Below are 27029 nucleotides of genomic sequence, written 5' to 3'. Positions count from 1 at the left end.
TAGCAGGCCCTCAGCGCCGCCCCACACTAGTAAACCAACCCACTGTCCTCTCATAAAGAAACCAACAGAGTCGATGACTTTTTAAATGTTATTGTGCTGTCATGAGGCTTGAGATAGGTATGTGTGTGTGTGTGTAAAATGAGTCTGAAAAATGATCTAGAGGGAACGTGTGTGTTTATGTGCGTGTACACGCGCGTGCTTGCACATGCTCCTCCTGTTCATTATTGGCCAGCAGCAGAAGCCAGTCATTTCCCTGTCTTCATAAAGACTTGGCCCATTAAATTCTACCTCCAGTCAATAATTAGGACTCCACAAATAAACCAAAGGCAATTAAATCAATGCTTCCCCGGGCCGGTGCCTGGACCCCATGGCCCACATGGACACTCCATCTTCACTGCTGGCCTTATTCATGGTGGGTTGCGGTGGAGCCATACAGTACACCCCCCTGGCCTGCTCATGATTATTAGATAGCCCTGTCCCTGGGTTCTGGCTATGTAGCGCTGCTTATGGTGGCTCTCTACTGAGAGACATAGGGTTTGATTTCATTAACTCACCAGTGGAGGTGAGAGAGGAGGAAATGAATGCAATGTTTCATTTGGTTTTGAGTGGACGTGTGGGGCGGCTTTGAGGGGGCTCTGGAAATCTACGGCAATGCCCTGTTGGAGAGAGGCACTGCTGCGGCAGGGAGGGAGCAGTAACTCAGCACACACAGTCACATCTCGGCACTTTTTTGTTCTATTGCTTCCTTTTTCCGTGCAGATGCTGACAACACCCTCCTCTCCCTCTTTCCCTCTGCCAGTTTGCCATGGCTGTCTCTCTTCCTTGTTATGTTGACATGTGGCTGGGGTTGACAGTGATGGCGAACAATGGCCCACACACAGAGACAGATACACACATACACACTCTCTCCTTCTCTCGCACACACACACACACACACAGTGAGTGATGGGTTTGCTATTGACAGGGCCACTGAGATAATAAAGTGCTGTCCCACTGGCAGCTCCATTAGGCACTGACAGTGACAAGACGAGGCTGCACACGCGCAGATGTACACATACCCAGACACACACACACACACACACACACACACACACACACACACACACACACGCACACAGACGGACACATCCTCATCCTCTTTCAGTGACAGCCAGCCAGTTGAGGACATGGATCTCTCTCTCATCTTTCCTCTCGCTTGGTCTATTTCTGTCTCTGTGCCTTTTTATCCGAAGAAGTGTGTGTGCGTGTGTGCTGGGGGGTAAGATCATATCACTATTAGGGGAGTGTGTTATTAGTGTCACAGGCAGGGTGACAGGCCAGGCTATTTCATTTCACAGATGTTCTGCTTGGCGAGCCTTTCATAAGCTATGACAGAGAGTAGAGAAGCCAAGGAGGGATCTTATGAGGCAATGCAGTACCTATCTGTTGTCCTGTGTTTCCTTAGTAAGAACATGCTCGCGTCTCAGCATCACTGGACAAATATGGTGCAGGCACCTTAACTGTATGGTCATACGAACATCACATTGGGAGATTCACCTCTATTCGCAAACATACATGCACACACGTCTTCATATGGCCTTCCCATTCCTCTTGACATGTGAGCATGTCAGCACAGCAACACCAGCGCCTGATAACTTTTGAATGAGAAAGACAGAGACAGGGAGAAAGAGAGCAGGAGAGACAGGAAGTCCCTGTCCCCCTGATTCGACAGAATGTTTATACAAGCAGACAGTGAGAGGAGACCAATAGATAGAGAGGAAAATTAGAAAACAGAACAAGATGGACTTGAAAGGGGATAGAAAAAGTCTGGTGCAGTGAGGGGGGGGGGGGGGGGGGGGGGGGGTGACTGCGGTGGTCCCAGTGGTCCCCTCAGGGACCCAGGGGCGAGTCTCAGCCTTGTCATACTTCGCTCTTCTCCTCCTCCACTCCCCCCCCACCAACTCCACCCCTCCCACCTCTCTTCTGCCCACGGAAAACGTCGATAGCAGGCTGCCGGTGCCGAGGTCTCTGGTGGACACTAGCTCATTCTCCCGGCATCGACAGGCCCGCCAAATCAATATTTAGTTCCCCACTAACAAGCTGCCTCGGGGTCTGAGCCAGAGAGAGAGAGAGTGAGAAAGAAAGAAAGAGAGAGAGAGAGAGAGCGCGGGAGAGAGAGAGAGAGCGAGAGAGAGAGAGAGAGAGAGAGAGAGACAGAGCGAGAGAGAGAGAGAGCGAGAGCGAGAGAGAGAGAGGAATGCGGGACAGTGGAGGATGGCAGAGAGAGACAGAGAACTGGGACTGAGAGCTGTCCAGCTAGAAGGGAAAAACATGGATTGAGTGGAGTACTGCATGTGTGTATGTGTGTGTGTTTGTGTGTGTGGGAGGGGGGAGGAAGGTGGAAAGGTCAGAAGAAGATCTGGGGAACGAGAGAACAGTGTCTGGTGTGTGTCGCGGTGCGGAGGCGACGCATGAGTGCCTGCGGCAGGCGCTGACAAGAACACAGACAAGACACACATACACACACTCAACACTCTCAATCATACACATATCACAGCGAGCAGACACTGACAGCACTCCAGTAAAGCTCCAGTAGAGCACTCACAGGCGAGTGCCTGTGCACACAGAAACTCAAACACACATACAGTGCATGAGTATGCAGTCGCTGCTCTTTGTTTTATCTTTTGCAGCAGTTTTTTTTTTCCAAAGACTGGAACAAGGCCCGTGGATGGATTGCAAGAGGATTAAAATTGGTCCCTAAATTATTTGGTTGCAACTGGTACCCAAAACTAGCAGCTATATTTGGCGGCCAAAGCCTTTCCAAGTACCTGTACCAGAAAATGTGAACACCTTGAGAAAAATGACTCAAGCCCACTAGTATTCTTGATTCTTTACATTTAGGTACACAGCTCTTTAACACAACAGGCAAGTTCTGTAACTAAAGGTCTATTGATTGAAATGTCGCTGTGCTCAAGTCATTTACTTTTCATTGTTATTATCTCAAACTCTGGGAACCAGCGACATACAATGGCGTGCAAACTTTTTAATATTAACATTACAGTATATTGTACAACAGTTTCTCTGCAGCCGCACCACAGCTAAGAGCTTTGCTAGGCTGTTAAAATATTTCACTGTAAAGGAAAGCTAGCACCAGATAGCACAAGAGAATGAGATGAGTGCAGGAACGAGCATCATGTGTGATCATTATTGCCAATGGTGAGCCTGACCTTCTGTTGGAGGATGTGGTTGAGCTGCTCCAGCCACTCCTGGTCTCTGGGACCCTCTGAACGGGCCTCTGTCTCCTGCAAACACAACATCACATAAATCTCAACACCAGGATGGAGGCGACAAGAAAAAAAACACAGAAGGCTGGGAACACAATCGTTGAGCAGGATTACCAGGTGCTGTTTTTCTGAATCCAGAATACCGGTATATTGTTGGTATAAAACTGCAGAATGGCTTTGTCACAGCGAATAAAAAAAGAAAAAGCAGGAGAGTGACAAAGCTGCACTTTACTATAAGGTGTACTGGAAACAGTGTCACATGTTAACAACATTTCCTTGATGAGAGAAGATGTTTGTGGAGAGGACTTGCCACTGTAACATGACCTTGGTCTTTATGGGTCTCCGGCTCCAGGAAAGGATTTCAGCATCATATCAGCCTGGACCTTGAGGAACGTCTCTGGAGACTAAATGGCAGGGAATGGCCAGTATATGTGCGCATGCTACTCATGTATAAAGACCTAACAGAGTAGTAGCCTTGTTACTGCTAATGAACATGACTGCTTGGCCATGTACACCTCTGCACTAACGTGCTGCCTCTCTTCTCTTTTAACCCCAGGTGTTGCTGCTCCAAATGATGTGACGAGCCTTGTGCTGCCTCACGGGGACATGGGGAGGGGAAAGGAGTGTGTGTGTGTGTGTGTGTGTGTTTCCTCCTGGCCCTCCCTAGCTCCCTGGTATCCTCAATAGGGGCTCCTTGGTGATAGCACTAGGGCTAGGCTAATTTCCATGTCTGCCTCATTAGTGACTTCTGCCCAAATAGAGTAACAGAGAGATAGATAGACAGAGAGCAAGGGAGTGTGTGTGTGTGTGTGTGTGTGTGTGAGAGATAGAGAGAGAGAGAGAGTGAGAGACTCTACGGTGGGCTCCTCGTCACTACTGCCTTATGTGCCTCCCACAGGGGTGAAGAAGGTGTGTGTGTGTGTGTGTGCATGTGAGTGAGTGAGAGTGTGTGAGTGTGCTTGTCCCCCCTTGGTAGATGCATAACAATGCACTGACCCTCCGTCTATCATTAGGTGCAAAACAAACCGGCTTGGCAATTATGGCCTTATTACAGCTGGATCATTAACTCCACAACAAGTTACCCAGGGAGCCTGGAGCCGGCCGACCCTCTCTCTGGTCCTCTGTGGCATGCTATGGAATAGACAGTGTGCAGCATGGTGTGTGTGTGTCTAGCAGGTAAGCTGGAGCTTGAGTATACTTACATGCCTTTCTTGCCTGCATCTGTGTACATCACACTGTTTTGTGTGTGTAAGTGTGTGTGTATGTGTGTGTGTACGGGCAGCTGAATGTTTTGGCCTTGATAACACAAAGGCCTTTCAGAGCTTTGAAAAATAAATAGAAAGAATAGGTAGCCACCATTCCCATTTCTATAAAAACCCTGAAAACAAGAGTATTTCCAGATTCAGTGCTGTGCTGTCTAAAACTATCAGCTGCACAAATAGATCTCATGACCACATTTCTGACCAGTGAAACACCTGCAGGAAAACTTATGATTCTTTTGCAGGAAAGCAGCAACAGAGCAACACCACTGCTCAGGAGGAAATAATATATATAGCCATTTGAAATGATGCTGGTCATGACAGAGTTGCTATTTAGTCCCCAAATTTTCCCAAAATGTAACCATTACCAGGACAAATTCATTTGAATGAATTAAAAATACCTGCAATTAAAAAATCCATCCCCTATCAAAACTTATTTTGTTTATTTTCAGTCTAAAAAACAAGTACAATTATGCTACAAAGTTGCAAACTTCTCCTGCAAATAGTGTTGACAGAAGAAAAAGTTGCCTAACTAAGGGCAAAAAGCTATGTTGGCAACGGAGTGTTCTGATTTAAAAGTAAAACAGATTAAAGCAATCCCACTGAGCCATGAGCTCTCATTCACCACACCGGTATCGCACAACCAAGTGAATACATAAACTGGCTATGTGTTGGATTCGTTGAAAACTACTGGGACATTTTGAGAACCACGTTTCATGTCCTTGTATCCAAAGAAAAGCGCACACTCTACAGTATTTGTGGAATATACACCTGACACTTAGAGTGGGGGTGCTAGAGAAACTGCAAAAATGTGATCATATAGTTCCATTTTACATTGATGTTCGCAATGCTGTCTAGTCTCATATGTACTGCCTGACCAGTATAGCTCAGCCTGGTCCAAGCAGGGTGAACCTGATTTTGAGTTAACTTCTATCCCCAGTTGGCTGAGCTCTAGATATAGACGCAGACTTCATATTACCGCCCCAGTCCTTTACTGTGTCCAGTGGGAGTTTCAATTAGCGCACACCGTGACTGGCCCTCGTTGCTCCCTGACACACACTCACACACACAGATGCACACACAGACACAAACCACCTCTCTTGGGGTCTATTTCTGACATTCAAACTCATACTCAGTAACACACGCACACACCAAACCTCTTAACCTCCCTCTGTGACAGAACATTTTCCTATTCTCCAGTGGGTCCCTACCCTCCCAACAGCACTGTGATCCACGAACGCTCAATTAACACAACAGAAACACGCACACACACCACACACAGAGAGAGACCCTGCATCCTGCCATTAACCACCATTAACATGACGGAGGAAACGAGTGGAGAGGAGAAGAGAGTGGTTCTACCCGGAGAGGTTTCAGCTCCGATGAGGGGGATTTTTTGTCAAGTGAGAAACTGTGCCCTGTCATCCCCTGGGTGGGGCTGGGCTGCAAGAGGCTAAAATTGGTTTCAAGTGTGAGTAAGTGCCTGGTGCACCCTCTCTCATCTTGTGAGAGATGGGAGGAAGTCCCCAGGGATGGGAGGTTGATTGTAACGTGGAGTTGTTAATTGACGACAAGCCTGGGTATGATCTATGGTAGAGAAAGGGCCCACCAAGTTGGAAAAAGAGTGTAAAAATTCAGACTTTTGGAAGTGGATAACTCAATAGCAAAGGTTTTCATTTCAACGATGGCTTTCATCATAAAGAAAGAGTTGTACTTATTCAACTTGTGTCATATCAAATCTTATATCAAGTCGACAGGTGTTTCAGGCGTTGACAGGTGTTTCATCTCGTCTAGAGCAAGAACGCTGAATTTAAATGTGGAGCCACATCCTTCCCTGCTGTACTATAACTTCCCTACGTACAGTATTAGCAACACTGCTATGGTGTGTGGTTCACCTCTATGAAAAATTACTTGATGTTTTGCCCTTACTTACACACCCACATATATCAATGCATCAATAAGAGAGGGTCAGACACTAGTAGAGATTTCCACCAAGGCTAAATACTGTTAGATGCAGGTGGACTGAACTAGGAAGAGGAGGCAAATGCTTCTCCATATTTGCCTCCATTCTACACCAACGATAAGTAATCTGTTCCCAGCGGATGAGTAGAAGTTGGCTCCTAGCCACTCATATGGAGGAGTCTCAATTGACAGAGAAGATACCCACAGCAACAACTAGGTATTGACAACATAATGTCTTTCCCATTTCTCTGGAGCAATCACTGAGTGAATATGCCCCTGAAAACTTTTAAAATGTTTAGAGATTTCAGAGTGTAGGAAATCTATTATAGGTACGTTGAGTGCTGTGGGCATAATCTAGACTTATTATGGATCTTCAAGTTAGCGTTTGTATGAAATGTTGATCCGGTGTCTCTTGGCCTTACCTGGTCAGTGTCCATCATGTCTGCCAGGTCATTCTCTGACATATTGAGGATGGAGGCAGCGATGGACTTGGCTTTGATCATGGACTTAGCTGAGAGGCCGCCCTTTGCTGCCACAGCGCTGGCCTGCCTCCACCTCCTCCTCTTCATCAACTGCTGCTTGACCTCTTGAATGTCTCTGAGTATTTCACTGGCCAGGGCCTGAAGGGGGAGGGAGGAGAAGGAATAAAAAAGAAGCGGGTGATGAAATGGATGTAGAAAAACAAGAGGGATAGCTCTGCCTGGCAGATGAATAAATGAAATTGATCAAGCATGCGCCAGAGAGGCCTAGTACATTATGGAGGAATATTGAGTTTGACACTCTCAGATTCTCTTCGGTTTCGCCTCACGCTCCCTTGTAGGAATGTGGACCTGAGGGTTTTTTGCCCTGTCGATTTAAAGCTGAGGGAACACAGCTTTGATATCAAACGCACCCCAAGTTTTGCTAAAATCTCCACAGAATTGACAGAGAATCATGCATCAGAGAGAGAAAGACAGAGAGAGCTACTGAAAATACAGCCATTCATTTATTTATTTGCTTTCTGAATGTCTCACAGTACAACAGGGCAGCATAACACTGTTAATAATTAAGCTATGAGGAGCTGTTTCAAATGGTGCCCGAGTGAACGGCGAGCGAGACGAGGCAGGCCTGGGACGGCACAGTTGTCGGGCGCTAAATGGGAATTTGCTCTAAATACAGAGAGACAATTAAATGTTAAAACTGCCACTGTACACGAGAAAGTCAATAAAGTAAACTCCCCTTTGCTTCATTTTGAGCTTATTGATCGAGGCAATAATCTTCTGTATCATTCCCCTGTAAGCCTGCTGAAAAGCTGACCTTGGAATAGACGGTCAGATGAGAGATAGCTGGAGACAGGAGAGCTCGCAGCATGCACACAAAAACAAAATAAAAAAACAACAAAGAGCAACGTGCTCTTACACAATACACAAAATAACCAAACAAGTAAGGCGTATAGTGTACACACACACGCTCACACGCACACACACAAATACAAACATATGAAAACACTCAAGTGCATTACAGTAACAAGGGTAATCACACGCGGACAGTGGTGAGTAGCAGCAAACATCTCCATTCCTCTGGTTAATTTCACACAGGTGGACCAGGTGCAGTTTACAAAGCCAGAGCTGCTTGTCACAGGAGAGTGCTGCGTGAGGAGGGGGAGACTTGCAGCTGACAATATGCAGAGTTTTGCTATTTGGCTATTAGCAACATCGAATAAAAACGCGTGGAGTTTTGACAGAAACTCAAATGAGACGCGTCTGAAAACCAATGAGATCACATTATACAAAACCCATCCATGTAAAAAAAACAAAACAACCAAACAAAACAAAACGAATATACGCGAGTCAGTTCATGGCACTGTGGTTTCGGTCTCTATTCTCATGTAAAAGGTGTTAGAGTATAAAATAATATAACAGAAGTGTGACCACAGTTTAATTCCATTCAATTAAGTGTCAGCTTGGTAGCACCGCAGAACCACTTTCACAGGTGGCCTAACACTTCTATCTAGGAGTGAAATAAACAGAACAGCACCGATTGAATAAGAACAGGAGCAGAAATCACAGCCATCGTCCATTTCCTGATAAAGGGAGGCAGCTTTAGCCCTTTTTTGGTGATCTAAGAGCTGTGTTTACCCTGAAGGAATACACAGCTCATTAACTAACAGCCGGAGATCCTATTCTTTTATTTACAGCCTAATAGATATTCACTGTCGCTAGTCAAGGGTTACATTCAATTGACCTAAACCCTGCATGTGGAATAATCCAGAAAGAGATTAAGGGGTGAATTTATCACTCATTCTCAGCCCTGGGAGAGACAAAGGAAAGGAGGGGAGTAGACACACACACACACACACACACACACACACACGTTCTTCCATAAGCATGTGCATGCACATGTACGCACACGCACACACACATTCCATGTATGTATTCAAATAGCTTGTGTGTGTGTGTTTGTATGTGTGTGTGTGTGTATGTATGTTTGTCAGGCGCTCTTAGCCTGGCTACTACCACAATCACTGTAGCCAGAGGGCCAATTTAGACAGGACGAGGATTAGGGCATGGAGATGGGGATCAGATGAGCAACTAAAACATACCCTCTTTAATAACTGGCTACCCCCCGACCCTCTACGTCACACATGCAAGGACACAAAGGGCCATTCAAAAACATAAAGAGCATTGCTGAGGAGAAAATGTTTTAATTTTGTTAGATAATGTAGGCACTGATGTAAAAAAAAGCTGTTGTTTACCGTAACATAGCCTACATACTGGGGTGAGGAGCTTCATTATGTAATTATGTCTTTTATCACAAAAAAAGGTAAACATGTTATTACTTTTGTAGTTTTAGGGAACGGCATTTCACAGTACACCTATAATGACAAATTTTTATTCATAAATTTCTATTCTATTCCACAAACTGAGCACAAACCTGTACTTTTCAGTAGGATGATAAGCCACAATATACTGTGCAAGCGAGCTACTCTGGTGTGTGTATCATGGTGTAGTCACTGCATGCAGGGCCACTATTTAGCAGTTCAACAGCAGTGCTTATGGCCTGCGGCGTGTGTAGGGGCCAAAAGGGTTCGCTGGCACACAATAAAAAAAAAATTCTCCGCACACAAACACACACACAGGCACATACAGGCACAAAGACAAAAACACACAAGCTCATAAAGACAGACACACACACACTCGCACACACAGCCCTCTGGTCCTGATCAATACATGACAAGAGTAAATCTCCTCCGGACGTCAGGCAGTCCAATCAAAGGGCTTGGTGTTCTTATAGGGGATCACAGAAGCCAGGGGGAGACAAACAATGATGTGAATCCTCAACAACAACACAATGGCCCCACCAGCCTAGGGTTATGGGAATGGAGGAGAGGAGAGCCCAGAGCGCAAAGTGTATTTGTATGCGTGTCTATATATGTGTGTGCGTTTACATGGGATATGGCTTTTGTTATGTGAAGATTGAGTGCATGCAAGTGTGTGTATGTACAGCCATGTGTATGAGTGTGTATGGGCGCAGATTTGAAAAATGGTAGGAAAATCAGAGCTTGGAAAAGGAAGCTGAGGATGGAATCCATCCTGTCCACCTCAGATGCAAGCGAGCAATACTTCAAGAAAAAGAAATGTTTGAGCAACTCGCACAATTTTCTGGCTTATGAGGCTAGAAGTAACGGATATTAGCCACTAAACTGCATCCATAATCTGCTACTTGATGTATGTGTGTGAGTGTCTGTTTGTGAGTGCAAATACACTGCCACCTCTATCTATCTCTGCCAAGCCCTCCCCCCCTTTGATAGGCAGGTGTCAGCTCAGCAGAGTTGATGGACAGTCTTTATCAGTCCATGCCAGACACACACACACACACACACACACACACACACACACACACACACACGCACACACACGCACACCTCAAGGTGATGGATTAGGCCTAGACAGAGACAGCAGTGCCCGTTCCCGCTGGGTACACAGTATGCTGACAGTGGTGTCCTACACCCTCTAATGTGTGCACGCATGTGATGCGCGCACATATACACACACACATGCACGCAAATATATATGTACACACACTGACGTCAGTGGATATCAGTGGTTTAAGATGAGTTTGACTGTACAAACCCTGGTTTCATGGCCTTTGATCCCTTGCCCCTCTAGTACCTTGATGAAAGCGTGAAGCTGCTCCAGCTGGGAGTAGGCCTGGCCCAGCCGTCTCTGCAGCAGGTCCAGAGCCTGGGAGCTCTGCTGGGTCAAACCCTCCATCTGCTTGGTGGCTGTCTGTTCCAGTGCAGCCAGAGCCTGCTCGCCGGCTCCTACGCGAGCCTGCAGAGACTCCACACGCTGCTCCTGTAGAGACAAGTAGCAGGCAGAACTGCTGGTCAGCTGAGACCAAACATGTTTTATTTCAGTAAAAACAAGTATAGATTCTGCACAGTCCCACGACACATTTGTGGTAATGACATAGTTCTGAGTACGAGAAGAGGACTGTGGGAGAAAATTTGCAGCCAGTGAGGATTCATAGCTGAAGTTAGATTTTCACAAGTAATACAACCTTTCCTCCCTTTTATTAATTAAATACTGTGCAATAAAGAACAGACATGATTTGTAGAAAATGATTTTTTCAAGTGCTGTAAACAGGACAAAGTTTGACAGTGCACATGTATAGAGGAGTGAAGCATCTGACGCCTCACTGACTGACCTGAATTTGCCTTGTGATGCCCATGGTGCCGTGGCATAAAACAAATCTATACTCTAATGTAATATTTCAAATGTTCCATATCACACATTTAAGGTGAGATGTGGCAGGCTGGCAGTCTCCTACCTTTTTCTCAAGGTCCTCCTTCAGTTTCGTACAGGAGGCCTCGTACTGGCTCCTCTCTGCGGTCGCAACACTCAGCCTCCTCTTCAGAGACTCAATGAAAGCCTTCCGGTTGGTGGCCTCCTCTGATAAAGTCTTCACCTGGGGAGAGGTGGAGGGAAGGGGAAGTAGGAGGGTGAAAAAAGAGGGGGGGTAATACATTTCTATTTTGGAAGAGATATTGAAGGCATTTATCTCAACCTGTAACCATCTATTATATAAATACAGGCAAGTGTAAATAGCTGTAGTCGTAATTGTTTCCCGTTCCCTTTAGTCATCCAGGAGACTTAATCTCCAGGCTATGAGAAATGCTGAGCACCGCAACACAGCATTTTCTCTGTCATTCTACAGAAGAGCACCAGACTAATTGAATGCCATCTGATGGTGCCAGCTGTACTGTGCTGCCTCTACCTTCTTCTCCAGCTCCTCCACCTGTCCGCGGTGACTCTTCTCCGTCTCCTGGAGGAACTTCAGCCTTGTCTTCAGGTCCTCCACCAGCTGCCTCTTCATGCTCACATCCCTCTCTACGTGGCTTGCCCTGGAAACACACACACACACAAAGATGATATGATGCACAAATTAGTATATATTCTATGCACATATGCACATCCATGCAAACATACACTTTACACACTCAGACATACAACATCTACACAGAGGTACACACAAACACACACACGCGCACACACACACACACACACACACACACACAGAGAGAGAGAGAGCACACACTGAGTACTGGCAGGCACAGTGTCCCCATGCAGTGCATCAGGCATGACAGCTCATTATGACAACTAAATACACTGGCATGCTGTTTGGGGAAGGGGAGAGGGGGTGAAATAAGGATGCATATATAATTCTAACTGGCATATATTAGAACAACTGCTCTGGCGGGGGAAAGCCTGCACTATGTGTGACTGGGGAGTCTTTTTTTGACAAATGGCAGTTTGTATCGGCAGTGACACTACTTGAAAGACTAATAAAGTCTTTAAATGTTTATCATTTTTGTTGCTTAGCTAAGTGTTACACTAGCCATATATAAAAACCCAACGGCATGGGGGACTTGGTTTGGGAAATACTGATTCTGAAGGGAATACGCTCGGTAAAGTGTTGTTTGTTTGTCTGCTGTACTATGCTGATAATACTCCCCTAAAGAGAGGCAAGGTCCCTGTATTGTAAGCCGTTTGTGTCTTAACTGTTACAAACATGCACCATGTGTCACTTCCCATTTTGATAATCTGCTGTATTGACATGTTTAATATTCCAGCGCTCTACAGAGCCACATTACAGTGGGGCCTTGTTTTAAATGGGCTCAGTGTGTTAGCATGTTTTATTCTGTTTTCATAAAAGGCAAATATGAAGCATTTCTCATGGTTGTCTATACCGTGGGGAATCGGAACAAATAGAATAAAGATCATAAGGATGCAGTTAATTAATATGGTTTTCGCTTTTTTTTTTTTTTGTGAAGATGTAGTGGATTTCTCAGCCCCCTCATGCATCATGGCTCGTGTGTTTTAAATAAACAGATGACGCAACGGTAGGGCAAGTGCTTTCTTGTAAGTAAATGTCCCTGTCTCCCTAGGTGGATGAACGCCTGAGGGCAGACTGGCTAAATAAATGTGAGCTTGTCCTATTGGAGTGACATTAAATTAAATGAGAGAGGAGTCTAGCCTGGGGACTTTGGGGGGAGGTAGCGCTGGCTGGTTACCCCATGGATTTGGCCATTAATGAGAAAACCCATATTGAACCTTTCAGATGGCTGTCTGGTGTTGACTTAAAGACGGAGAGCAGCAATAAGAGCCCTAGCAGCTCCCTCTGCCCCAATGCTAATGGCAATTAGATCGACAACATTTATTTTAGATGTTCACTTCTTCTGCACCCCAAAAAGAATAGAGGATAAAAAAGAATGAAGGATATATGGTGTTTCTGCCTGAGTGTGTGATCTGTATTTATGAGTGTTAGTGGAAAGAGAGAAAGAGAGCCTCAAACTACATCCCGATCACTCGCACGTTTGTTCCCTTTGTTCTGCGCTTGTTGGCAATATTGTTCATCAAACATGCGTGTATTGTAATGATAACCGTCAGTGGTCTGAAGTGTGTGTGTGTGTGTGTGTGCGTGTGTGTATGAGAGAGTGCACATTTCTGTGTGTGTTGTTAAGAATGAAATGCGGTTGGATGTTGCATGTGGCTGATAGACAACAGGGCTGAAGATGAAAGAAGCAGCTTCATAAATAAGGCAGGGCCCTAGTGCCGGATATTGACTGAGGACATGCCGGTGTACTTTGAAATTCATTTCTTTTTTTCCCCCTTCTCTTCTTTAAGGCGAAGCAGCCTTGCTCCCTGTGTGTGTGCTGAGATGTATATTTCAGAGACGTCTAGACATGTCTTTCATTCTGAGAAGGGGTCCCTCCATGGAGGCAAATGGAGCGCTAGGCTAGAGAGATGGCGAGTTGTGTGTGTGTGTGTGTGTCTGTGTGTGTGTGTGTGTGTGTGACAAGAGCCTGAGGAGAGGCTGAGGCTGTCGCGGAAACTCAGCTGAGGGATGTTCACTCTGTCTGGCTGTGATCCGCTGTGCTTTGGTCACACACACAAACACATAGCCACTGTGATTGTACACATGCCCTGGATGCATTATTGAGAATGGCAGGCAGAGGACACAACACAGCGTACGAGGCAGAGGGAAAGAGAGGGAGGAAAGCCAAGTTGTTTTTTGTACCTTTTTCTCAGTTCAAAGATGAGATCCTAATGCAGAAAGATGATGCCTTTCATGTCATTGTTCAAATCTTTCCCAGTTTCCCAGAGTGAATCGTTTATAGCTGTACATTTTAAGTAAGTAATGCATTGAGTGCTACAGTAGGTGAACCATGTAACTCATTAGGGCTTGTGGCCCACAGGCCAGAGTGATGCTGTGTGGGTTTTAGTGTCATGGGCCAAAATGATCCCTCCTGCGGCACACACACAATCAATACACTGCTTTGATCAGTATTCCACATCAACTCCCTACATTAGCAACACCACACTACATGGCACACAGGGCACACGCATGCACACACACGCACATGCAAACTAATTCTCTCAGTCTTTTTTTATTCACTCGCTCATGAGCTCATACACGCACGGGCATACAGAAAACACGCAAATGCAAATGCACACGCACACGCACACGCAAATGATTCGGGGAGAGCAAAAGGATGCAGATGTGGAGTGCAGCAGACAGACTGCTGCCACACGGTGGAATCAAACACTGCAGATGAGAGCTGCAGAGACGGCGCAAGGATGCAGAGAGAGAGGGAGAGAGAGAGAGAGAGAGAGAGAGAGAGAGAGAGAGAGAGAGGAGAGAGAAAGAGATGGAGAGAGTGGTGCAGAAAGAGAGAATGAGAAATGAGAGAGCTATAGAGCAACAAAAAAGAGAAACAGAAACAAAGAGAGGCAAAGGGAGAAACTGGAAGAAAGGAGGGAAGAGAAAAGTGTGAGACTAACTTGTCTTGCAGCTGGCGGAGCTTGTCCTCCTTCTCCAGGAGCTGGCCTCGCAGGGCTTTGTTAGCCGCCACCTGCCTCGTGACCTCCGCACTGGCACTCTGGGGAGGGGGGGGGGGGGACGCACGGCGTGTGTGTTTGTTAGTGTGTGTGAGCGTGTGAGACGGGGGTGGGGATGATTTTGCGACATGGCTGATGACAGGTCAGGCGCAGCATGCCTCCTCATTACAGTTACAGCGGGAGGGTGGAAGGTGCTAAAAGAGGTTAAGAGGAAAACTGTATTTTTCAAAGTGGATGAGATGAGAGGAGTAATTAGGAGAAATAACAATTTATAGGCCTACAGTACTCCTCCAATGAATATCCTTTATTGGGGAAAATATATGAAAAACATAGGAATGAATATAGTACGTGTACCAATAGAGAATAAAAAAAAATTGTCCACATTTATTTACTAATCACTAGATATGAATTTGTCTCTTTAAATTTATAGTAGTATTGCATCTCTACGGCATGCCAAAGTAGTTGCATAATTTTATTCCTCTTCAACCGTAGTAGATAATATTTGTTAGCAATTACTGATAAATAAATATGTTTTCATTGCATTTGAACAGGAGATTCCTAAGTGAGATTTTTGCAAGCTATACCACTTTTATGCTTTACTCTATTATTATTTTTCTTTTTTCATTGTGTCTCTTGCAGAGGTACAGAGCAGTGCACACACACACACACACACACACACACACATACACACTGGAGACAGAGACTCGTGGCTCATGACTACAGGTCGGTTTCTGATCATGAGACTGATGGATATTTGAACGTGCACTTTCGCTTTGGTTTAAAGGGCCTCGTGTCTCTTGTGGGAACTGCACTGGTACAATCTTTGACAACGCTCTCATTCAGTGCGTGCACCCCCACAGCGTGTTCCTCGCCTCTCCCTTTTGCTGTCACCTGACATGACTTCCCGGGCTGTGTGTAACGACAGCAGCAATCTGCTCGGTGACACTGATGAGCCGGCTACAGAGGGGGTGATAATACTGTGGTACCACTCACACCTCATTCCCTATGATGTAGGGCACATCTCCACTGCTATTCCCCATTTCTCATCTTTCTGACAGGCACTCCATAATAAGATCAAATGATAAGAAACGCTAATTCATGTCGAAATCACATGCAATTTCAGGTGATGTTAAGTGTAAATTGGAAGGCTGAAGAGCTACTTTTTTTTTTACGCTACATGAATTGGAAGTAAAACCTTGACAGAGTTTCCTGAGAAAAAGAACACAAAACAGCATCGCGTAAAACCTTGCTAATCTAAACCCCTCATGGACCGGGGGCTGTTCAAACCAGTGAAATGTTTAGGTGACTGAGAAATATTGATGTTTGATAAAATACTACAAAGCATAAATGCACATATTCCAAAACTGGTAGACTGTTTGGCACTGTATAATAACCAGTAAAAAAACAGAAACAGAAAGGAAATTCAAACCAAAATGTGAAAAATTCATAAAATATATTTTTGTTCATTTGGTGTACCAGCAGTCAGTGTGAATGTATGAGGATGGATAAACAAGGTTCCGCTGTATAAATAAAAATGAATGGACTAAATAAAAATGTTGCCAAAGATTTTTTGTGTAAAACAATATGAATGATCTAATTTCTTTTGGTAAATAACAGATTTTTTAAAATTCTATTTTTTTGTGTGTTTTTCTGTCATTCATCCACTCAGGCCTCAGAGTGCAAAAAATTAGAAATGACTACAATCATTAATACTTCATACTATTACAAGATTTATCTCATAGGATGCGCACTACAATGCATGAGGGTGATTCATTAACCCTACTGCTGCAACCCTAGCTAGTAACCACTAACCTTAAGTTTGGCCTGGAGTTGTTTGACCTCGGCCTCCAGGGCCTGGGGGGCGGGGTTAGCTGGGGCGGGCACGGCCTTGCCCTGGCAGGAGCACTCTGCTTTTGCTGGTGCTGGTGGTGCTGGCGGTGGTGCAGTTTGCTGGGGGAACGTGATCTGCCTCCACTGCTCCAGCTCCATCTCCAGAACCCTCTTCTGCTGCTCCACACCAGTCAGGTCACAGGTCAGCTTCTGCAGATGGACAGACAGACAGAATTAGTGGGCTAGGCTACCGCCACCACCACTAACAACAACAGCTGTGTCTGTTGGTTGAACAAAACAAACAGCAGCCTACATTTCTGTTACTGAGGATTGTGAGAGTTAAAAAGTAATGTGAGACATGCTACTGCTACGTGAAACAATGCTTACTCAAAAAAGTTTGAGTCTAGCCAAAACCCAGCTTTCCCTCATTTAGTCTGCAGAGATGTGTTAAAGGCTGTGAGAAAAGAAAAACAAAATGGAGATAGTGAATTCCTCAGACATTCACAAGTATTTTTTATTTTAAACACACAATACATGAATAGGATAAATGTAGAGACAAAGTGAAGACAACATGTTTGAAATATGTGCTAGCCATGGGAGAGCTGCAGGCTCTGCTTTAATATTTGGCCCGTGATAAAACTCCTCTTTTTATGCTAATGAGGAGACAGATGATGCTGTCGCCCAGTCAATAGGGCCTAATTCTCACTGTGATTGGCATGCATAATAAAACCATCCTGCAGAATCAGAGAGCACTCTGGGACAGAGGGAGTTTAGCGTTTGGTGAGTGGTTGGGTTTAGAGTGATGTACAATAATGTCACAAGCTTATCATGTACAACGTACAGTGTATCAGTGATTCTGAACATTAGCATTTGAGGCGACCGCTTTTAACCACATGTGTATGGTCAACCTCAAAAAAAGCTCATTGCCTGCTTATTAAGGTAATGCAGGGCAGAAACCCGCCTCCATAAGTTTGATTCAATACGGCCACAATTAGCTGATCTGATATCATATCAAACATCATGCATGCTTAATGGCACAAATAGGAGAGATGATACAGGAAGATATGTGCTGCACACACGTGTGGTAAATGCCCTCTCTCACACACACACACACACACACACACACACACACACACAACACAACACACACACTTGAAACCGCAGAGTCCCAGGGGTTTGCTCTCTGCTCTGCATACACAGAGGTTATTGATATCTGGTTGCTGGCTGACACCTTTTAATAGAATCCCTCTTGTTTTAGGTTTCCTCTGCTCTGTTGAAGACGCACATGCCATATCCCCAGAGAGAGTGAGAGACAGAGCGTGTGTGAGAGAGAAAGGGAGAATGAGAGAGAGAGAATGAGAGAGAGAGAGAGACAGAGAGAGAGAGAGAAATTGGGGCCATGGCTACAGTGGCAGTGGTGCACATATTAAGAGTGGCATTGATGACACTTCCTGTAAGACAGGCTTTGATTTCACGGGCCATTTTCAGCCCTGGTGAGAGATGACACTGACATGGACTCTGATATATTGGGGGTCCATTAGGCTGGGAGAGAGGACACCTCTCTCTCTCTCTCTCCTCTGGGTAGTGGTCTCACCGATGCTGTTCCAAGTGATACCCAATCATTAGCAGGATAAATAAGGAGACAAGAGGCTAGCCAGCACACCCAAGCACACATACGAATGCACACAGTCACGCACACACAAACCAAGCTAAAGTTTCTCAACACAAATCAACCTAGAGTAACACTAGCCCAACGTCACCAACACATGATAAATTACTTATTGTACTACTACTTGTTCCCAATCCACTACTATTGCTGTTGTTGGCCAAACCTTTTATGTGATATGCAGTACAACTAACATAAACTAAATTAAAATAATGTCTAGAGAGATATGATTCCCAGTTCTCCTCTTGTCTGTGATGTGTCACAGGGATTAAGATGCATGCTTCTGTCATGTGCCATCCTTTTTGTTCTGTCAGTCATGTCTGTTTCACCCCTCTAATCCTGTGATAATCCCAACCCTTTACATGTAGGGAGGAGGGAAGGCCGCTCCACACTTGGAGATAAGGTGGGGGAACTGGGAGGAGACGTCACAGTCCATTGCAAACCGAGGTAAACGGGGAGGTAAGGACCGAGCAAGGTAGATAATCCAACCAAATGATCCTGTATTCGGATGATATGCGTGACCGGCACTTTTCGTCGAGAGGCAGAATTAGGCTGGTGCGCTTCACCTGTCACCTGAGGTTCCTCTAAGCTCCTTATGTCACCACAAGATGAATATGTAGGGAGGGAGGAGCAGAAAAAAAGGAAGCAAAGTTCTGGATAGCAACTGCTCATTTTTTTCAACACTATTAAAGATAAAGATGTAGAAGGAACGACGAGGGTCGGTCAGGATTTTCAGTCATTTGGCAATTACAGTGAAGGAACTGGGTGGACCTACTTAATGATCAGTCTGCACTCACTCTGTGTGTGTGTAGGTCAGACAGTGCAGCTCTGACAGTCATTGTGCTTTCTATTCCTGACAGAGAGGTCTGCGGGGACAGCATGATGCTGGTGGTGACTGAGTGATGAAAGTGTCACCATGCTGTTGAACACATGTTCCACTTAGGCTGAGACACAGACAGGGCAGAGCGTGGCACGGCACAGCACACCTTTCCTCCGCCTCTCCATTCCTCTCTCGTCACCGGCTGCACAGTGTTCAACACATCTCAGCACGTCTTCTCTTCTTCCATGATGGCATATTTGAGCGCATATACAGCTCTGCATCACTATCCACACTCATGGGGAAGTAAAGTAAGAGAGAAAGCAAGGGGGAAAGCAAGCAAGGAAGGAAGGAAGGAATGAAGAAATGACTTAATGAAGGAAGGAAGCAAGGAAGGAAGAAAGGAAGGACAGAATGACCAAAGGATCAGGAGACAGCGCAACACAAACAAGTCTCTGTGAAACTGCCATGCTACTTCTCACATGACGGCCCCTGTGGAGGCCGTCCTAAGCCAATTACAGGCAGAGAGTGTTGGACGGAGAGTTGGCCAGGACCGGCTGGAACAAGCCCAAAGTCCATCACCTCTTGCCCTTTCCAGAGAGGGCAACAAGACCTGGCTTTGGCCAGTCAGTCTGCTCCAACTTTCTCTGGTGGAGTGGCATTAATACTGCAGGAGGGAAGAGGAAGCAAACAGGAAGACAACAACTCCCTCTCTGTCCACTCACTCAGAATAGTGTGTGTGTGTGTTTGTGTGTGTGTGTGTGTGTGTGTGTGTGTGTGCGCCATTACTGCTGTGTCTGTGTCTGAGGTCTCGTTGGGCCCTGGCAATCAACTGTCAGGGTAGGAACACAGGGGCCACTTGCTGGGTAGTAACGCTATGGGGGTTGCACTCTGACCTGTGTGTACAGGTCCAATAAATCCGTACTATTCTATGCACTAAACATACAGACATATAGACATATAGACAGAGACACATGCACCTAATCAGGCCTCCAGTGGGCCTCGGCTGGCTGCTGCTATGTCTGCTTCAACCAAAAGAGGCCTCCTGCCAGTCTGACTAACAATTGTGTCTGTGTTGTTGATGTGTGTGTGTGCATGCATACGTGAGTGTGTACAGAGTGGCCGTGACAGGGAAGATACTGTTTAGGGGCCAAAGTGCTTAGTGTTTTATTTATTGTGTTCACCGTGTCTAAGATTTTCCTACCTGGAGGCAGGAACTAAATAACTGAATGTGTGTGTGGCAGCAGACCCTGTGATAACACAGTCACCTTGTGTGTGTCTGTGCACACAAGCGCACATACGTGTAGAAATATAGCTGCTAGTGACACAGACTGTTGCGGAGAACTGGCTTGTTGAAACATTCAGTGGAAAGAGAGAACAGCAGAGAGAGAGAGAGAGAGAGAGAGAGAGAGACAGAGAGAAAGAGAGAGAGAGAGAGAGACACAGAGAGAGAGAGATCCTCCTCTCCTCTGCTCCGTGGTGCTGACCTCCACAGGCGAGGGTAGGCCTGTCAGCCACACTTATTAAGCATGATAAGGGCAAAGGAGCTGCTACCGCTGCACCCTCAGCCCCCAGCAAATACAAAAGAACCACAGAAAGAAAGAGAAAGACAGAAAAATAAGAAAACTTCCCTACCCTTACGACTGTCTTTCCCCCCCTTACCCTTCTCTTTCTTTTTCCCCAGCTACCTGTGTGAGCTGCTTGCTGCTGCAGAGTTTCTCGGTGAGGGAGTTGAGCTGTGCCGTGATCTTCTCATTGGCCTGCCGCAGCTCCCTGGCTGAACGCACAGCATCTTTCCTGGCACTTCGCAGTATGTCAATGTGACGCTGTAGGGACTCCACACGCTGCTGCAGAGAAGAGGAGGAGCAGCGCTGGGTCTTCATCAGTGTCCTCCTCCTCCTCCTCTCTCCTCTCATCCCTCGGTCCCCGGGCTCATGCTGTTTAGCGTCTAACAGGAGGAAATACACGCAGGCACCTCAGAGTCGACAAGTGCACAGAAACACTCCAAATCCCTATTTAGAAGCTGCTGCTGGGAGTTAGCAGGCATGTGTGCAAGTGTCTTTGTGCATGAAACACTGTGAGGTATTCAACAACTTCAATGATTAAGATTTTCCATTTATAACCAATACAGGAGTGCTGAGCTAAAAACACAAAAACAAAAAAACTTGTTAACTTCTCAAATACTTGTTTCTGATCAAGAGCATGTGCATGCATCGTGTGTTTTTCCTGCTTCAATTAAGAGTCGATTAGGTTTTTGCAGTTTTGCATAGGTGTGAAACAGGAATATTTATGCTACCTTGGGCCGGAACATCAGGTTGCATTCTGTTAGATTCTGCTGCTGGCGCTTCAGTGCTTGAAATCAGTGCATACCTGTAGGACTAAAAGAACAGAAACATCACAGGCGTTGATAAAAAGCAGCCGTTTAATGCAACACAACAGGTTGATATGTTGCGCTTCCTGAACGCAGCTCATAATGACACTATGATCACAGGGTGTGTTCAGTTTAACGCGACAAGACAAATCACCTCGTGCTTTAATAATTCACCTGAGCGTGTTCACACGACACTTTGACTTGAATGCTTCTCGACACGGATATGGCTTCTGACAGGTGCTTGCGAACGCCCCCCTTGTTCAATCACTGTCTGAATGCCCTGATTCACTTCTATGACATGTGTGCATGTGTGCTCATGAGTGTGTATGCATGTGTGTGTGTGACATCTCCTGACTGCATCAGCGTTTGTAGTGACATCAAAGAGCCCCCCCCCCCCCCCCTCCCTCCCTGTTCTCTTCTGTAAGGAGATCGGGTAGGGTTTGATCAGCGCCAGGTTTGATCACACGGTGCCATGCGGAGAGGAGTGGAGCCCTTTGGTTTGTGACATGGCACGTCGCGGGGGCTGGGGCTGTCATAGCGATGAGCCCAGGCGGAGCTGATGGGCACATGGAGCAGAGCAGGAGTGGGGAAACTGAGGGGGGATCTGAGAGAAAGGGTCCTGACAGCTCCCTGACTACATGTAGAACAACAACCCTCTCTTCCTCTCCACCTTCTACCTTGCTCCCTTCTTCCCTCAGAGGCAGAGAAAGAGAGACAGAGAAAGAGAAAGAGAGAGAGAGAAATAGATAGAGGGAAAGAGAGAGAGAAAGAGAGAGATTATCTTTAAAGGTCCCTCTTCCCTCTCTCTCCCTGATAGAAAACAGAGGAGTGTGACTGCTCTCTCTCTCTCTCTCTCTCTCTCTCTCTGGGGTGTGGAGCTGCCATGTCCTGCTGTGCAGGGGTTTGATGTGGACAAGAGCTAGGGTCCAGGCCTATTGATTTCATGGTGTGGGGAAGAGATGGAAAAGATGAAGCGTCGACAAGTGCACAGAAGCAAGCCTTCGTGATTGCAGGAGCAAAGGGAGTGGCATGTCAGAAGCTGCATAGTGTGGTATGGACCGAACCATGTAACGAATAGTTATGTAGGCACACTCAAAACTAGCCATACGCTGACTAATCACAAAAACCCAAGCAAAAAATTCACCTAATATACAAAATGTCCTAATATTCTGTTATAATAAAGTCTGTATTCTTTTTTTTTCAAAATATGATAATAGGATTTAAGGATGTATTACTGGATGTTAATGTAGGGGCAGACCAACCTTTCTGGTAGTGTGTTGTCTGTGAGGCCTTGTCCCTGAGGGCACGTTGTTCAGACTGTCCGAGTACTCTTCACCATTATCGCTGTGGAGAAAGGTGAGGAGGGTTATTACAGTCTACGAGCTGAACCCCGAACCCTGGTTCTGCAAGTACCACCCTCGGACAAAAATCCAATTTACCTTTTATGGTTGATTTAGTTGACATCAAGCAAAAATATGTGCATTTCACCCCCCCCTTCCAACACAAAATCAATGTCCCATCCAATTTCTGAGCTGGAAGTGTAAATGTGGGTGTAAATTAAGTGAAAAGCAGCAGCGCCTGGTGCTGATGGTGAATGCATCAACATGTATGAGAGCGGCTGTGGCCTTCATTAGCCTTCTGTGTGTGACAGACGTGTGTGAGAGGCACGGCTGAGCGGAGCCAAGCCCAGCCGCGTCTGATGGACACACGGTAAGGGCTTCCTGAGACACACACGCACACACACACACGCTCTCACACACAGGTTTATTGACAGTGACCTTTGACGTGGAGGTGGAAGCCAGTGACATTTACGCTGGCGGGTTTATTAAGGTGGGGCCTGGGAGCAGCAGCGGAGGTAAAGACCACAGAGAGAGGATCTAACTGGAACATGACAGAGCTGGGGGCTAGTTAGGGTTAAACCTGGCCTGGAAGGGCCAGAGGGACTTGTTGAGGATCGCTTATCACCACCACCACTAAGACCAGGGTTTCTATTAGCTACCTAGCTACCATTATACAACAGATTGAACATATGCCAACTTGCTATTGATGAAGTATCCACTATGTTACTGGGTCAGCTAAATAAACCTGTGTAAAACTTATCCTTTATACAAGTCTAAACCTTCCTCACCATCAAATTACACAATATCTATTTACAGCGCACATGTAGTCAAATTGACATGTACTCAGTGTATCTCCACCTGTCTACAGTGAGATTAAGCCCTGTAACTATATCTGCGGGCACAAGCCAACCCCCTTCTTTAAGGAACTGTCAGTCTTCTCTTGGATGTGTTGAGAGGACAATACGGTTAAAGAATGTAGAGCTGGCATGTCATGACAATACTTCAGGGGATGTGTGTGTCTGTACGCATGCACAAATCCTTTACATGCATTACATGCAATCATTTACATGCGTTTACTTGGCAGTATGTGAGATTGTGCACTGAAATGTGCATGTTGTGTCTTCCAGCAGAGCTTCCAGAGCGCGTGCGCACACACACACACACACACACACACACACACACACACACTACATACAGTATTACAGCCTTCCTGCTAACAGAATGGTACCGTACAATATTCTCCATGCCCCCTGCTCTTTCCTGCCCTGCTCTCTAACAAAACTGCTGATCTGCTCAAAATGGTCAGCTTCCTCCAGCAGCTCAAAACTTGAGAGAGGGAGCCAGAGGCAGGGAGTAAGAGAAGGGGAAAAAAACAAAGAGATGTCAGTAGCCTTAACGAGTCTGACATCTTCATTTGGAACTATTTAGGCCAAACCTCCTTGGGCAGAAGTACTGTATTTCCGGGAGTGCCTAGCAGACATACTGCTGGAGAAGACCCCTGCGAGATAAGAGACACAGAAGGCTTTACAGTACCTAGTCAATTGACAGGTGCCTTAAATAAGACAACATCTCAATTTAGGCCCCTTTTTCACAAATCCTCTTAAGTCCCCCTCTCAGGTAAAGAGTATATTTGACTGCTGCTTATTAGCCACATGGAGAGGCATTAGGAAAGCAGGGCATAGCTACACCCAGTCCCTGCTAAAAGGCCTCATGTGGATAGAGCTGGGGTGGATTACAGTCTGATGAATTAGTTGGGGAAGAGATGGTGAGTTTGTAGGACTGAGAAAGAGAGAGACATACAGGGGGAGAAAGTGAAGGGAAATAAATACCAGCGAGAGCTCTGAGTGTTTGAAATCAAATCATTCCGACCATCACTCAATAAATGTTGGCTCAGTGGCTTTTTGCATAAAACATACATGAAATAATTACTGTCGATGGTTCTTAATTTAGAGGGTGTTAAACAGCTTGTAGACATCTGGTACTGAGCCGAGCAGGGTCATTCAAAATTTATCTAACTAAATTAAGGCGAGAAGAGGAGAGGGGAGGGTGGGGAAGATGGAGAGAAGGGGGTATGTGTGTGTGGGGGTACGGTGTGTGTGGGTGTGTGTGTGGGGGGGTGCGGTGGGTGCGGTGGGAATGGTGTGGCTGGAGGAAAGAAGGGTAGCGCATATTCGTGAATCGACATACCACAAGATAACTGTGCACTGACTAGGCTTAGGGTAGGGTGTGTGTGTGTGTGTGTGTTTGTGCGTGTGTGGTTGCGGGGGTGGGGTGGGGGGAGTACTTGCAGGGGGATCCTTAGCGCTGTCAAGGGGGGGTTAGTGAATATGCAAAGGACCAGTAAATTAAATCAAACTGCCAAACTGTCAATTTCGGGGTAGCGTGACTAGTGCATGAAAATGGCATCACTGGAAGGTATCAAGGCATTGGCGGCCCCCTTATCCCTGGGCTTTTCTGGCACCGGTTCAACTTTGTGTGGAGAGGTGGCTAATTTTGCATGCAAATTTCAGTCAATAAGCTCCAAGCAAGGCGTCCCAGGATATTTCAAAGGATCTGACAGTAGTTTCCCCCTCCTCTCTCCTGTCTCCCTCTCCTTCTCTCTATCATTCTCGCTCGCCATCTTCTTTTGGCTCCTGAATACCAACTAGACAGACGCTGAAATTCAATCACCCATTTGCTTACGCTTTGCATATGCACGTTGTCCCCTCGATGCTGCATAGCCCCCCCACAATTCAACCACCCCACCCCCTCCACTCCAACCACCTAGAAAATAATGAGGCGGGAGGCGGTGAGAACAAGCGCGTGTATGTGTGTGTGTGTGTGTATCGTTACCTATCTGCGCTCATGTCCTCCCATTCGTCCTTAGTGGGGCTGGGGCTGCGGCCTTGCCAACTGATGGCTTGATTGGGGCCGACTGCTCGGTGGCTGCGCTGGCGTATTGGACCTCTGAGCCTTGTTGTTTTGAATTTGACCTTGCTGCTAATGTTGCTAGCTACCCCCCCTCCCCCCACTGGCCCTGCCGCACGGTTCCTATAGAAGTCCCTGGCCGCTCTGAGGATCCCCAACTCCTGTCTCAGCTTCAGCAACTGATGGTGGAGCTGGGTGGCCTCTTTTTGGGAGGCAGCCAGCCGGGCTTCCAGAGCAAGGGTCTCGCTGCGATGCCTCTCCCCTTGGACCAAGGCCTGGTTTTGGGCTGCCTCCTCACGGAGAGCTCCCTGGCTGCGCAAGTGGTCCAGGGAGGCCTGGAGATTGCGGCAGTTGTGGGCCAGGTCCTCGTTGGCCTCGAGTAGCTCCTCCTTCTCTTCCCTCAGCCTCTCTGTCTCCTCCTCCAGGGACATCATCCTCCGCTCCAGCTGCTCAACCTGCAGAGATCAGAAATATGGGGCCTCAATGGTACAACGCACTGAAATTTGTTTCTAGCGTATCTGTCGTTGTTACCCTAAACAACAGGGTGAGCAACTTGAGCATAACATCTATTTGAACAGTTAAAACTACTATCAGAAAGGCAAGTTCCTGATCTGACCTGTGTGTGGTAGCATGCACACAGGGATTTTCCTAGCCACTAACATTTTCTCTTGTGATCAAGGGTGTGTGTGTGTACCAGTGCATATAGGCTATGTCTGGTTGGCTGAACCCATTTGGGGAGCAACCCCCCCAGTCTGGCAAGGCTACGGACATCTGACTGGCACCCCTTTACCCCCGTCACCCTTCACTAAACAGCAACCAGGAGCACTTAGTCTCTTTGTTAGATCTTTGGTGGAGACTGTTTAAGAGAACAGTGGATGCCTGCTGGGTTTGTGCCCCCAGGCAATCTTTCCCTTTTTTTTGACTCTCACTCTGCCCTGTGGTAAAGCACGGTACCTTTCAAACAAAATTAGATGGCTATCCCCACTCTTGATGATCCACGACCATGAAGGGAGAGGGGGGCAACATGTAAACTCAAGCAAGCAGGTGCTTCAAGAGCATGCGTGTACACGAACTAGCAGCTCCCCTCCAAAATTTCTATTCAATTATTTACTGTTTCCGGGCATAAATTAGCACCATCTCCCCTACTTCATCCCTGTAGTTATTATACAGTATTTAACACTGTGGTTGTCATTCGGTAATAAAGGCGATGACAGTCTCCATTACACCACC

General features: G+C 46.3%; 1 protein-coding gene across 1 annotated transcript in view; it reads right to left on the bottom strand.

The window, feature by feature from the left end:
* The window catches only part of cntln (centlein, centrosomal protein), an 85318-nt gene that overhangs the window by 6302 nt on the left and 51987 nt on the right, over positions 1–27029 (bottom strand). Inside the window, exons 16-26 of the mRNA XM_078290846.1 lie at positions 25725–26254; positions 22815–22896; positions 21478–21559; positions 20870–21129; positions 16681–16908; positions 14812–14909; positions 11744–11870; positions 11297–11434; positions 10636–10821; positions 6907–7104; positions 3207–3281 (exon numbers count right to left, since the gene is read on the bottom strand). Coding sequence (XP_078146972.1) covers positions 3207–3281; positions 6907–7104; positions 10636–10821; positions 11297–11434; positions 11744–11870; positions 14812–14909; positions 16681–16908; positions 20870–21129; positions 21478–21559; positions 22815–22896; positions 25725–26254 — 2004 coding nt within the window. The remainder of the gene's footprint in view (positions 1–3206; positions 3282–6906; positions 7105–10635; positions 10822–11296; positions 11435–11743; positions 11871–14811; positions 14910–16680; positions 16909–20869; positions 21130–21477; positions 21560–22814; positions 22897–25724; positions 26255–27029) is intronic.

Source organism: Centroberyx gerrardi, chromosome 3 (assembly GCF_048128805.1).
Source record: "Centroberyx gerrardi isolate f3 chromosome 3, fCenGer3.hap1.cur.20231027, whole genome shotgun sequence".
In the NCBI taxonomy this organism is placed as follows: Eukaryota; Metazoa; Chordata; class Actinopteri; order Beryciformes; family Berycidae; genus Centroberyx; species Centroberyx gerrardi.
The sequence above is the reverse complement of the archived record's forward strand: the minus strand, read 5'-3'. Positions and strand labels throughout refer to the sequence as shown.